Source organism: Neomonachus schauinslandi, chromosome 12, assembly GCF_002201575.2.
Source record: "Neomonachus schauinslandi chromosome 12, ASM220157v2, whole genome shotgun sequence".
NCBI lineage: Eukaryota > Metazoa > Chordata > Mammalia > Carnivora > Phocidae > Neomonachus > Neomonachus schauinslandi.
In genome coordinates this window covers 82629920-82643353 of record NC_058414.1, presented here as the reverse complement: position 1 = coordinate 82643353, position 13434 = coordinate 82629920, and the positions used below count along the sequence as shown (strand labels likewise).

At 45.6% G+C, this 13434-nt stretch overlaps 1 protein-coding gene across 1 annotated transcript in view; it reads right to left on the bottom strand.

Moving 5' to 3' along the window:
- Positions 1–8819: 8819 nt before the first annotated feature.
- FAM71F1 (family with sequence similarity 71 member F1) overlaps positions 8820–13434 on the bottom strand; it is an 11181-nt gene continuing 6566 nt past the window's right edge. Inside the window, exons 5-7 of the mRNA XM_021699395.1 lie at positions 11731–11774; positions 10383–10385; positions 8820–8989 (exon numbers count right to left, since the gene is read on the bottom strand). Of these exons, the coding sequence (XP_021555070.1) occupies positions 8820–8989; positions 10383–10385; positions 11731–11774 (217 nt within the window). The remainder of the gene's footprint in view (positions 8990–10382; positions 10386–11730; positions 11775–13434) is intronic.

The following is a 13434-nucleotide window of genomic DNA, read 5'->3' as shown; positions in this document are numbered from 1 at the left end:
CGACAACTATATTGAACAATCCCAACTTCTTTCCCTTCAGCGCTACCGCCCTGATGTAGCCTACGGGAGGCTCTTCACTCGTTGGCTCCAGTGTAACTTTCAGCTTTATCTCCCACCACTCCCTCCCACGTATCTTGTGCTCTGGCCACCACCATCTTGGTGTATCCTAACAGTTTGCCTTTTCACATCTCTTTGATCTGTCTTCATCATGTGATCTCCTCTGCCGGGACTAAGTGTGTTATGAATGCCAATAGAAGTACCGGTTCAGTCTCGGTTAGCTTTTGAAGTCTTTCCTGACCCCACTAGGTATAATTCCTCTTTTTGCCTTCCTAACACTTTGTATCTTCAATACACTTTGCCAAATTTTGCTATAAAAAGCTTTTTATCTACATGTCCTCCTCTAGGCTAAGCTCCAGGGTAAAGATCTGCCACATTCATTTTTTTTTTTTTAAAGATTTTATTTATTTGAGAGAGCGAGCACAAGCAGGCAGAGGGGCAGAGGGAGAGGAAGAAACAGACTCACTGCTGAGCAGGGAGCCCGATGCGGGGCTCGATCCCAGGGCTCTGGGATCATGACCTGAGCCGAAGGCAGATACTTGACTGAGCCACCCAAGCGCCCCTGCCTTATTCATCTTTTTATCTACAGCTCTGACCTTGCTGCCCAGTTCAGAGTAAATGCTCAATAATGTTAAGTGAAGTGAACTGAATGGGTGAGCCCACTGCATGTTCCTGAGTTAAGAGGAATACAGGAAATTTTTCACTTACTCATTCAATTTCATGTCATGAAATTCAAGCAAACATTGAATGAGGACTACTATGTTAGAACACCAATGGAACATAAACCTACTATGTTCTTAGCACATAAAGCCTCATACTTTAACATCGAATTGAAACAGATAGTATGCTGATGAAAGCTTTAAATACAAAGCAAGTTAACGTGCTTTTAATTGACAAGGTGAAAGATTGACAACGAATGCTTTAGGAATGACAGTGACCCTTGGTGCTAACCAGAGAGGTCTTCCTCCTAAGAAGGTGCAACTCAAACTGGACTAAGGAATTCCTGAATGCAACTATTCAGCAACAGCAGTAACAGAAACAAGAGCAAGTGGGGGACAGAGGGGGGAGATAAATTCTTAGGCCAGGCAGGGGATGAGGGAGGTAAAAAAGGGGGGGGGGGGCATGAAGAGAAAGCACATGTGTAAGTTTCTCTAAGTAATACAAAGTCTTAATCTGAGGAGCCTGAGCTGAAGGCAGTGGGAATTGTGGGTCTTCTGAAGGTTTCTAAACTTGTGCCTATGTGGGAGGTAGAATGAGATTGAAAGTGGAAAGTGGTTCTTTCTAGGAGGAACATCTCCTAATAGGGATTAACTATAGAATAGGCTGCATCAGGAGAAATGCCTCCTTGAAGTCAAGCACTGTGCCAGGTGCTGGTAAACCCACAATGAATAGGACAGGTCCCTGCCCTCAAGGAACTGCAGTCCAGCGGGAGAGCCACCCATCTCGAAAGTGTCCTAGAGGAAGCTGGATAAGGTAGTGGGACTCTGCCAGAGATGGGGCCCTCCAACCCTGAGATTCCCTGTGGATAAGGGCTTGGCCTTGGGAAAAAAAACACCTCTCATATACAAGAGAAATTTTTAAAGTGGAAATAACAAGTCCTCGACTCAGTGACTGCTTAGATGAAAGAAATAAAGGAGCAGTCAAAAATTTAAAATTTTAATCATAAGAAACTGGGAGAATGAACTAAATGGGTGTAAGAAAAGGGAAATGAGTTCAAGACATGGAAAGTCTAAGATGACGGCAGAATATCTAAGAAGAGTCAATAGAGGTGCCTGGGTGGCTCAGTTGGTTAAGTGTCTGCCTTTGGCTCAGGTGATGATCTCAGGGTCCTGGGATCAAGCCCAGCATGGGGCTTCTTGCTCAGCGGGGAGTCTACTTCTCCCTCTCCCTCTGCCACTCCAAAGAACGCTTGTGTGTTCTTTCTCTCTCTTTCTTTTTTTTTTTTAAAGATTTTTATTTATTTATTTGAGAGAGAGAGAATGAGAGAGAGCACATGAGAGGGGGGAGGGTCAGAAGGAGAAGCAGACTCCCTGCCGAGCAGGGAGCCCGATGCGGGACTCGATCCTGGGACTCCAGGATCATGACCTGAGCCGAAGGCAGTCGCTTAACCAACTGAGCCACCCAGGCGCCCCGTTTTCTCTCTCTTTCAAATAAATAAGTCTTTAAAAAATAAAAATAAAAAGAATCAATAGGCTGGAGGAGATACTTAGAAGGATCATTGGCCAGGAGGCAGCTGAGGGAGCCATGAGAACAAATGAGCTGAGGAGAGAAAAGCACATTAAGCCTCAAGGGAGCCCTGAGTTAGAAAGGAGGTGGAGGAGGAAGAGGACTTGAAGGGTGACTCACATAAGAAATGTCACCTTAGCTGCCCCTAAAAGCCCATGAGTCCTCGATTCTGTCTCTCAGAGAAGTACTGCTTGTTTATGGCAAGCATGATGTCAACCTCTGAAGGCTGATGTTCTTCAAGCATTCCCTACTCTGCCCATTTGGTGCTGCTGAACACTTACTCCACAAATAAACGTATTGTTTCCCATGCGCCAGATGCCATTCTAGGCACTGGGGATACAGCAATAAACAAAATGGACCAAACTCTCATGGTGCTTATATTCTGGTATGAAGCCAATAATCCAGATAAAAAAGCAAAACATAGAGAATGGGAGGTAATGATAGGTACCAAGGAATAGAATAAGGCAGAGAAGGAGAGAACAGAGTGCTGGGACTATCCAGAGTGGTGTTGCAATCTTAGAAAGAGTGGCCAGGGAAGGCTCATAAAGAGGATGAACATGTAAGTGAACATCTGAAGGTGGTGAAGAACATTCCAGGAAAAGGGAACAGCAAGAAGGCAGGCCCTGACCTGAAGCATGCTTGGAGTGTTCAAGAAGCAGCAGGGAACCAGTGTGGCTAGACTGTGGTAATTGAGGAGAGTAGAGAAAATGAGGTCGGAGAGGAGGGAGCAGAGAGGTGGGCGAGGAGCAGAGGGACACCATGTAGGGCCTTTACGCTATTGTAAGGACTTTCCCTTTTATCATGCCTGAGAAGGCATGGAAGAGACTGGCTATTTACCAGACTGTTTCCTCTTCCCTCTATGGACACAGCTAGACTACAGTGTGGACGGGTAACTGAGCTCTGGCCAAAGGAAAAGTAGCAGAAATGATGTCTACCGCCTCCAGTACTTGCCTTACCAACCTGCCATGGGCCATTCTCCAAGCTCTCTCTCTTTCTCTGGCAACCCTAGAAGCCATGTAGTGCAGATGGCATATCACGAGATGGAAGGAGCCCAGGTGCTTGTTAAAAAAAACTCTCACTGAACAGGAACACCTTTTTTGGACTTTTTCTGAGTGAGAAATGAATTTCTACTGGTTATTTTATGCCACTGATATATTGGGATTTATCTCTTTCAGAGCTAGCATTACCTTAACTAATACAGATGGGAAGACATTGGAGGGTTTTGAGTGGAAAAGTGACATGGTCTAAGATTTTTAAAGGGTTACATGTGACCGAAGAGGGTGAGATTAGAAAAAAGCCACCCCTTTAGGAGGTTTTGCAACAATCCAGGTGATGACAATGATGATGATGGCTTGGTCCAGGGGGGTAGTAGTGGAAATAGTGAGATGTGTCAGATCCTGCATATATTTTGAAAGTAGTTTAAAAGGATTTCCTGATGGGTTGGCGATGGGGTGGGGAGAAAGAGAGGAGTCAAGGATGACTCCAAAGTTTTGAGAAAGTAGAAAAATGGAGCTGCCATTGACTAGGATAGAGAAGACCTTGGGAGGGGCAAGTCTTGAGGGATAATATTGAAAGGTTAGTTTTGGACATGTTGAGATGCCTATTAGATATTCAAATAGAAATGTCCAGTAGGCAGTTGGATAGGTGTCTGTGGAGTTCACAGTGTTCTGGACTAGAGATATAAATTTGGGAATAATTGGTTTATGTGTGATATGCAGCCATGAGTTTTGATTTGGAGATGGTAGAGGGTATTGATGAGAATGAATCAGCAAAGGAAACTGAGAAGAAAAGTCAGTGAAGGAGGAAAGCCAGGAGAGCGTAGTGTTCTAGAAGCCAAGTGAAGAAAGCATTTCAAGGAGAAAGGAGTAGTTACTTATGTCCCACGCTGGTAACAGAGAGAGGAGGACTGATTAGCCATTGGCTTTAGCAACGTGGAGATCAGGTTTGGTGGGGTAGTGGGTGCCAAAACCTACCAGAGGGGTTCAGGAGAGAATAGGAAGCAAGAAATTGGAAACCCTTTCAAGGAGTTTTCTTTAAAGGGGTGGAGAAAACTGGAGCAGTGGGGTAGCAGGGCCAAGGGAGGTTTTGTTTTATTTTCTTCTATTTTTAAGTGGAAGAAATAACAATATGTTTAGGAGAAATATCAGTTTGTTGCTGATGGGGAGGATCTAGGAGTGAGGATAAAATTGATGTAGGAAAAAGGGAGAATTGCTAGAGCAATGTCCTTGAGTAGAAGAGATGGGATGGGATCTAGTACAAAAGGGGAAGAGTTGGACATTGCTTAGAACTGAGACAGTTCTTCCATAGTAACAAGGAGAGAAACTAGATCTATGGGTCTAATTCCAGGTAAGTGGTGGACATGGTGGAGAGAGCTTGGAGTTCTCTTTCAATTGCTATGATGTTCTCAGAGAAAAAGGAAGCTGGGTCATCAGGAGGCACTGGAGGTTTGAGGCGAGAGAAGGTGTGAAGTAGCCATTCAGCAGAGAGAACAGATGAGGGAAGCATAGTGTGATCTCCAGGCAACACTGAGGACCCTCCTGAGACTTGAGATTATGACTTTGAGGTAACACTGGTTAGTATATCACATGGTTTTCTCCAGGCAAATTTAGCAGCATGATGCAGGCATGGAGTTGGTGGACAGTTGGACTTAGCCAAGTAAATAGAATCAAGTGGAAGAGACACAAAGGTGTTGAGGGTGCATGCAAGGGAATGGTAATAGTAATGACTGATCATGGAATCTAGGCTGAGGGGAAGGAAATGAGGATGTGAGGGGAGTGAGGGACAGTGAAAACCCAGAAGGAGCAATAGATTGTGGGATTAGCGGGTGGAAGGATAACTGGACTCAGGGAAAGACAGGCAGTGGTAGAGATGGAGAGTGGAAGTAATGGGGTGGGCTACAGTTATTAACGACAAACTCTAAGATAAAATTGCAGGAGTTAGTGGCTGATGAGGGTAGTGGGCAGGATTACTGGGCTGCAGGAGCTCAAGGAACAGCGACCAGCGTATGGGAGGGGTCACCTACGTGGATATTGAAATCACCAACAAAACTCATCCTTGGAAAGAGTGATGGTGATCCAGGAGCTTACTTTTTAGCCCTCCAACCTTTTCAATTACTCCAGTGAATATCCTAAGATATCCTCATAGGATATCTTAAATTAGAGCAAGACCTCTAAAAAAGCTTTCCAATTGGAAAGTTGGTTGAAATGCTCATAGTCTATTTTTTACTGAATGCGAAATATTGTGCATTTTAAACAAAGTGGCCAGTCCACGGGCCATGGTAACAGACATTCCTTGGTGACTCCTTTGATCTATAATTTGCAAACCTCTGATTTTACTTTTACTTTGAGCCTGGAACCTCTGACTTACCTATGTTTTGAGGCTATACCTCCTTTCTGTGGAATCGCTGGTTTCACAAGCACTTACAAGGTATGGCAACATTTAAAGGGGGTGTCAAAGCAGGAAAAAACATGCAATGGAAAAAAGACAGTCTCTTCAATAAATGGTGCTGGGAAAATTGGACAGCCACATGCAGAAGAATGAACCTCGACCATTCTCTAACACCATTCACAAAGATAAACTCAAAATGGATGAAAGACCTCAATGTGAGACAGGAATCCATCAAAATCCTAGAGGAGAACATAGGCAGTAACCTCTTTGACATCGCCCACAGCAACTTCTTTCAAGATACATCTCCAAAAGCTACTGAAACAAAAGCAAAAATGAACTTTTGGGACTTCATCAAGATAAAAAGCTTCTGCACAGCAAAGGAAACAGTCAACAAAACAAAGAGGCAACCCACAGAATGGGAGAAGATATTTGCAAATGACACTACAGATAAAGGGCTGGTATCCAAGATCTATAAAGAACTTCTCAAACTCAACACCCAAAAACCAGATAATCAAGTCAAAAAGTGGGCAGAAGATATGAAAAGACACTTCTCTGAAGAAGACGTACAAATGGCTAACAGACACATGAAAAAATGTTCATCATTAGCCATCAGGGAAATCCAAATCAAAACCACATTGAGATACCACCTTACACCAGTTAGAATGGCAAAAAATGGTCAGGGAAAGAAACAACAAATATTGGAGAGGTTGTGGAGAAAGGGGAACCCTCTTACACTGTTGGTGGGAATGCAAGTTGGTACAGCCACTTTGGAAAACAGTGTAGAGGTTCCTCAAATTTTAAAAATAGAGCTACCCTATGACCCAGCAATTGCACTCCTGGGTATTTACCCCAAAGACACAGATGTAGTGAAAAGAAGGGCCCTATGCACCCCAATGTTCATAGCAGCAATGTCCGCAATAGCCACACTGTGGAAAGAGCCGAGATGCCCTTCAACAGATGAGGGATAAAGAAGATGTGGTCCATATATACAATGGAATATTACTCAGCCATCAGAAAGGATGAATACCGAACTTTTACATCAACATAGATGGGACTGGAGGAGATTATGCTAAGTGAAATAAGTCAAGCAGAGAAAGTCAATTATCATATGGTTTCACTTATTTGTGAAAGGAATAGCATGGAGGACATTAGGAGAAGGAAGGGAAAAATGGGGGGGGGGCGGGGAATTGGAGGGAGAGATGAACCATGAGAGACTATGGACTCTGAGAAACAAACAGGGTTTTAGAAGGGAGGGGGAGGGGGGATTGGTTAGCCCGGTGATGGGTTTTAAGGAGGGCACGTACTGCATGGAGCACTGGGTGTTATACGAAAACAACGGATTGTGGATCACCACATCAAAAACCAATGACGTATTGTATGGTGACTAACATAACATAATAAAATTTTAAAAAATTAAAAAGGGGGTGTCATACGCAAAGGAAATTGAGCCAGTGTCCGTAGGACTGAGATAACAGCCAACTGAAGAAGTTGGACCACAAAAGAGAAAGTCCCCCTCCCTCACACACCTTGTCCTAACACTGCCTCCTGCAGGAACCTTTCTGCAGCCTCAAACCCAAACCTTCATTTGAAATACCAGGGCCAGGCTAGCAAGTCCAAGTTAGGGAATATGCTAAGGAAGAAGGCACAAAGCTTGAATCAAAAGAGGAACAAACAACAACAACAACAAACTGGGGGAAAAAATGAAACTTCAGGAGAGGCCCTTGGCTGGAATTAGTTTTTAGCCCCTCACAGTTATCCAGAATAATTGGCACAGAGAAGAAAACACATTTGTTTGGGTATATGGCCTTACTTTCAAGTTTTAAATTAGATAAATAGAAGCTTCGTGAGGCATCTCTCAGTGGTGTATGTCTTCTCTTGTCCTTTTCAGCTTCTCATTCAGGTCCCTTCTGTTTTCTTACCACCTCTCTGTGAGATCTCCCTTCTTCTCTTTCTCCCTCCCCTTGCTCTTCACCGCCATTTTGTTTCTTGTCCCCCTCTCCTCCGGTCTTGCCTCCCTTTCCTTCCTTCTCTCCATCTCTTGTCCGTGGCCCTTCTGAGAGCACATCTTCTTGTGCCTGCCCTGGTGGTGGTAACGGAGGCAAGGTGTGATGGGTAGTGGCACAGACCCGGAGTTACATACTGGAATGATGCTGGAATAATGCTCTTACCGGAGCCATGCTCCCAGGTGGTTCTCCAGGGAAAGGCTATGCTATCAGCAGGAGATGAGTCTAGTTTTTCCTTAGTTGTAGCTTTCTCCTCCCCTACATCCAGACAGAGTCCCTCAGAAAGCTGAATGCTGCAGAGTGGTGTTGGCGAGGGCTGCATAGATTCTCCCCAGTGTGAAAAGGTGGTTCAAATAGAATTTCCTGTTAATGTAGGAGAGAAGAATGTCCAATAAGATATAGCTTGCCTAAAAAGCTCTTCTGTGGACACACAGATACTTAAGGTAATTTTTTAATTGTCAACTATTAATAACAGGTGTCTTGTCAGAGTTAGTGGTTTATTAATATTATTTGACTTGAGAAAACACAAACCACTCCTACCTTCTTTAGGGATCTCTCTCTGGTCAGGCAGAGGCACATAGGAAGTACTTAATGCATATTTGCTAAATGAATATATGGATGGGTGGATGAGCCTGTGGCACATGGAAAGATAAGGGCTGGGCTCCAGAGAAGGATCATCCCCACCCGACCCTTTCTGGCCTAGTTTCTTCTCACTCTCTGCAACAGAAGATTGGGGCTCCCCAAGAGCTCTGGAAAGGAAAAGGGAAAGCCAGCTTCCCACTCCCTCAAAGGAAGAGTCCAGAGGCACTCGGCTGAGGAGGCAGCCCCTCCCACACAGCAGGGAGGAAACAGGTCTAGCCACAACAGTGTTGTCCGGGTCTCTGTCCTGTCAGGGCCCCTGGCAAGAGGTCCTAGGAGCCTCTAGGGGCTCTGGAGCTGCCACATTTAGGGTTTCACTCAACCCAGTTGGAGGTAGAGAAGAACAGAGCAGGAACAAAGAGAATTGAGGTGGCTTTGGCTGGCACCCCCCACTCCCACTCACAGCCTCCTGGAATCACCCCCAGGCCCCTAGGACCTGAACCCAAGCCTGAGATGGAACTCCAGGGCTGTCCCATGAAGGCGATCAGATTATTCCCATCACAGTACCTATATGAGTGGGGCCAGCTGTGGCCCCGTGGAGGCTGCCAGGGTGCTGAGGAGTGAAAGGGGCTGTGGCCCAGAGGGGTTCTCTCTTTCCCACTCTCCATAAGTGAGCGAATCTCTCCAACTGAGGTCGCGGGTGCAAGGGATGCCGTCTTCACTGTGAGTATCTTTCTCTAGGTCATAAAGGGAATGCATTCGTTTGTAACTTTAATTCACAGAGCCGTCTCACAGGTTATGGCCAACACTTGTGGGGTGCTTTCTATGAGCCAGGCACGGTTCCAAACAACCACACGCCTTAATGCGCTTTTAATTCTCACAAGGAGCCCGAGAGGTCAGCGCTGCTGTAGTCCCCATTTTACTAGGATTCTGAGGCCCAGCGAGGTTAAGTCACTTACCTGTGGTCACATAATGAGGAGTCAGAGCCAGAATTCAAAGCCAGGCAGTTAGGCAATAGAGCCCATGTTTTAACTATTATATCCTTTGAACAAGGCAGTGCCAGTAAAAGGAGGGAACTAACATGCTTGGAGAGGATCACTGAGTGAATTTCCCGAAGAGATTCAGCTAGCTGAACTGGCAATGGCCGTGAACCCAGATGGCCTTAAGCCAGAGCCTGTTCTTAGTCCACTTGGCTTCAGCTACTCAAAGGGTGGCTTGCAGCCCAACAGCTTTGGCATCACCTGGGAGCATGTTAGAAATGCACAATCTTGGGTCCATCCAGACCTACTGACTCAAAATCTGCATTTTAACAAGATCCCCAGGGGACTGCTTGCACATTATAGTTTGGGAAGCACTGAAGTAGGGCCACACTACCCACTGATGGGCGAGTTGAAAAGTTCAGCCACACAGGTCTTGGGACCCTGGTTTTTCCCAATGTAGCTCTCTCTTTCTTTTCATCCAGAAGTTCCCAGAGGCTGGGGTATAACTGTCCTCCCAAACTCAAAGGGTACACTATCTGGACCAAAGAGGAAAAAGAGGTTCCTTCAGGTACAAGGAGAGTGAAGGGTCCTGAGAACATTGTAGGACAATTCACTGAAATCAGCCTCAAGACAGCTTGGGCGTGGTAGTTGTCAGGACACCACATACCTTGTGACTCTGAAATTCCGGCTGTTCTCTCAAGTCCTAGAAGTAAATGTGACTTATTCTCTGTCTTCTTCAACCATAATCTCATGGGGTGTTTTGAGTGTGTATGTGATTGAATGTATGTGTGAAAACAATGCATCATCATTGTATTATCAGTCACATGACATGAGAACGCATTCTCAGGCTTGGGAAAACGTGGGCCAGCATCAGCTCTACTCACCATTTAGAACAGGGGCTGAATGACCTGGCAGCCTCCAGGCTGAATTTGGCCTGCAGACATGTTTTGTTTGCCCACTAAGTGTCAGCCTAGACTGTGTGTTAGTGTTTACGGGGCAGGGGGTAGGTCACATAAAAATCTAGATTTGTGGCTTTTGTTGAGAAATCAGAGTATCTGGCAACACCAGGCCTGTGTTCCAGCATGGTGACAATTGAAGCCTTCATGGAAACCTTCACTTTCTTATCGCCACTGTCCCTACCACCTCCTACTGCCTCCTCAGTGCTGAAACCAAGTGTCAGCCTAGCTGGTGTTTAACTTACAGTGGAGTTGAGAGAAAAGTCAACCATTTCTTACATGACACCTAGACTCTCTACCCATTCATACCACCTGCAGACGTTTGGGTTGGAATCCCTGGTTTGGATGAAAGTCGAGAGCTTCTCTGCGATCTACACATTCCTCTAAATTCCTAAATAGAACATGATATTCTGGTTGCCTCCTGAACCAATTTGGAGGAATAATTTATTAGTGGTGTTGCACACGGATATTTACTGAACTCCCATTGGGTTCCTAGCCCTGTGCTTGCCACTGCAGATAATTCAGAGGCATGAAAAGAATGAGTATTGGCTGAAGAAATAAGACTTAAGCCTATGAAACAAGTAGGGAATAATGTCATAGAGGTTATGACCAAGGATAGGTAGGATTGAGGGTGGGGCATCAGGGGGAAGGGAGCAGAGGGAATGAATAAGGCACAGGGAAGGATAGCGAATACTTGACTAGAGCAGATTTGGGTTGGAGAAGAAGATGAGGCAAGGGGCGTCTATTTGAGGGGGAGAAAGTGTTCGGGTGAGATGGGGAAGAGAGGGAAGTTTCTGCAGGGTCCTGCATGCCAAAATGAGTGGATTTGGGGTAAACTAGAACCTGGCAATAAGTAGGGAACCGGCTGCTCTTTCCAGAATGTGTCATGCTCTTTCACCCAGACTCTGCCTCTTTTTAGAATGCCTTGCCTTCTCTGCTTCAGTCAGCCCCGCCTGCACTCATCCTCTATGCCTCAGCTCAGACCCCCGGCCTTCCCAAACAGCCTCCTGGGGGGAGTGAGGGACCCCTGTCTCTACGCTCCTGAGGGACCCCAGGCATGAGTTCTGAATGTTGCCTAGAAAGAGAGGTTTTGAGATTTCAGAATCTACCCATCTGACTCCATCAAATTATAAACCCTTTCACAGGGGTACGGTGTCCTTCTTCATTGTGACTCCAAAGCCTTCAACAGTGTTGGGCACTTACCAAGTGCTCACCGCATGTTTTGGAATGAGTAAATGAATGAATAAACTAGAGAAGATTACTGTACAGGCCAGGCATGCGGTGATAAGGTGGTTAGTGTAGAATCTGCAGGAGTAGAACTGAAGGAAAGAATACAAGAAACATTTCAAAGAAAGAAATTGGTAAGACTTGCTGCCAAATTGAGTATGGTGGCCAAAGAGCCCAGAGGAACTCAAACTAAGATAAGGAAGGACAACAGAGATCCGGGAAAGCTGGGATGGGGAGCTGGTGGGGGGGGACTTATTCCTACATCTGTGGAGCAGAAAGTTCTCCGAGACATGGGTGCCCTGTGCCCTCCATTACCTGAGCTGTCCCTTTTGGTCTGTGTCTTTTTGCTGCTCCTGGAACTCCAGCCATTTCAGGATCAAGGAAATGAAGGTCAAAAGGAAAAGAACAGAGCATGAAATTCTCATTTCAAATCTTATTTCCAGTTATATTTTTCTTCATGCAAAAGCTTTAGAGGCAGATATAAATATGAAAAAGGCCAACTGTGGCGACACTGGGTGGGTGTGCTGCATAATAAAGTACCAGAAAAAAACTCGGGAAGGGGAAGTGGGGAGGGGGGCGGGGTGGGGAGCTGAGCCCATGCTGCCGCTTTTGCTGAGGAAGAGTGGGTGCGACTCCATCTGTTTGGTCCTTTGTCTCAGCCTTTTATTTTATTTGCTGTAAGTTGCTTGTTGTTGCCAATGTGCAAAAACTGATATAATTGCAAACAGACTAGAACCTGCCTGAATGAGGAGAGAAACCATCACTCAGGGCTTCGTTCTGGGAAATTAAAGAGAAGAAACCAATGTCTGTCCAAAGCAATTACTGAGAGAACAGTGAAGCAAAAATTCATTATCCCCTATTTCTCACAGCCCTCCGATCCATCTGGGACACGACAGCCCCGATTAGGTTGCCCCAGCTTACCGGCTGGCCTCTTCACACCTAGGCTCCCTCCCTTCAAATCAACTAAGGCTCCCACTCCACTAAGGTCTTAATTCATGCCCACGGCTTCCCAGGCCCTGGCTCGGCCCCGCCCACTTCTACTTCCATCCTCCCACCACCACCATTTCCCCACTGGCCTTCCCTCCCTTTTTCTAAACTCACCAAGTCTCTTCCTCAGGATGAAGCCTCATTTGATCCCTCAACCTCTGCAGCTTTCTTCACCCTTCATCTGGTTAGAGCCTATTCTCCTTCTGGTCTTGGTCTCCTCTGACCTTCCAGAAATATTAAAAGCTGCCTGTGCCAGAGATTGCCACAGGCCCCCAGTCTCCTTCTCTCCTTCCTCGGGGGCAGAGCATCTAATTTTGTGTGAGGCACATGTTTATGAACAATGATGAGTGCATTTCCCAGCTCCCTTGTAGCTGGGGGTGGCCAGGTGACTGAATGGTGGCCATGAATATAAACAGAAGCTATCCTTCAAACAGTAATAAAAAAAGAAAAATCCGTGATTTCAGATTTTGAGATGGTCAATAAGTTGCTTCAATATATCTTGCTCTATTAGAGTCCAGGGGTCTCCAGCTCAGTAATATTGACATCTTACCCAGAAATTACTTAACTATACTTTGTAGTTAAGTCTCTGATATGTATACAAAGTGACAACCTCCCGTGTAAATTCTTAAGCCATGGGCAACTAACAAGTCTTTTTCTTGTGTGAATACTTTTCTATTTCCAGCCCATGCTTGAGTTAATAATACGAGTTAATATTTATTGAGGATTTCCTTATGTCTGCCTTCCTAAATCTGCTGAGGAGCATGCCAAGTACTGCTGTGTATGAGCTCATTTAATCTTACAAGATCTGGATGAGGTTGGCACTACCATAATTTCCATTTTGCAGATCTGAACACTTAGGGCCAGAAAAGTAAAGAAATGTGCCTGAAGGCTCACAGTCAGAGCAGTGACTTGGGCCCAGGGCTGTGTGAGCTTGGCCCCTCCAACTCTGCTGGCTTACTACCAACACTGGGGAAAAGCCTGCCTTCCTTCCTTCCTTCCTTCCTTCCTTCCTTCCTTCCTTCCTTCCTTCCT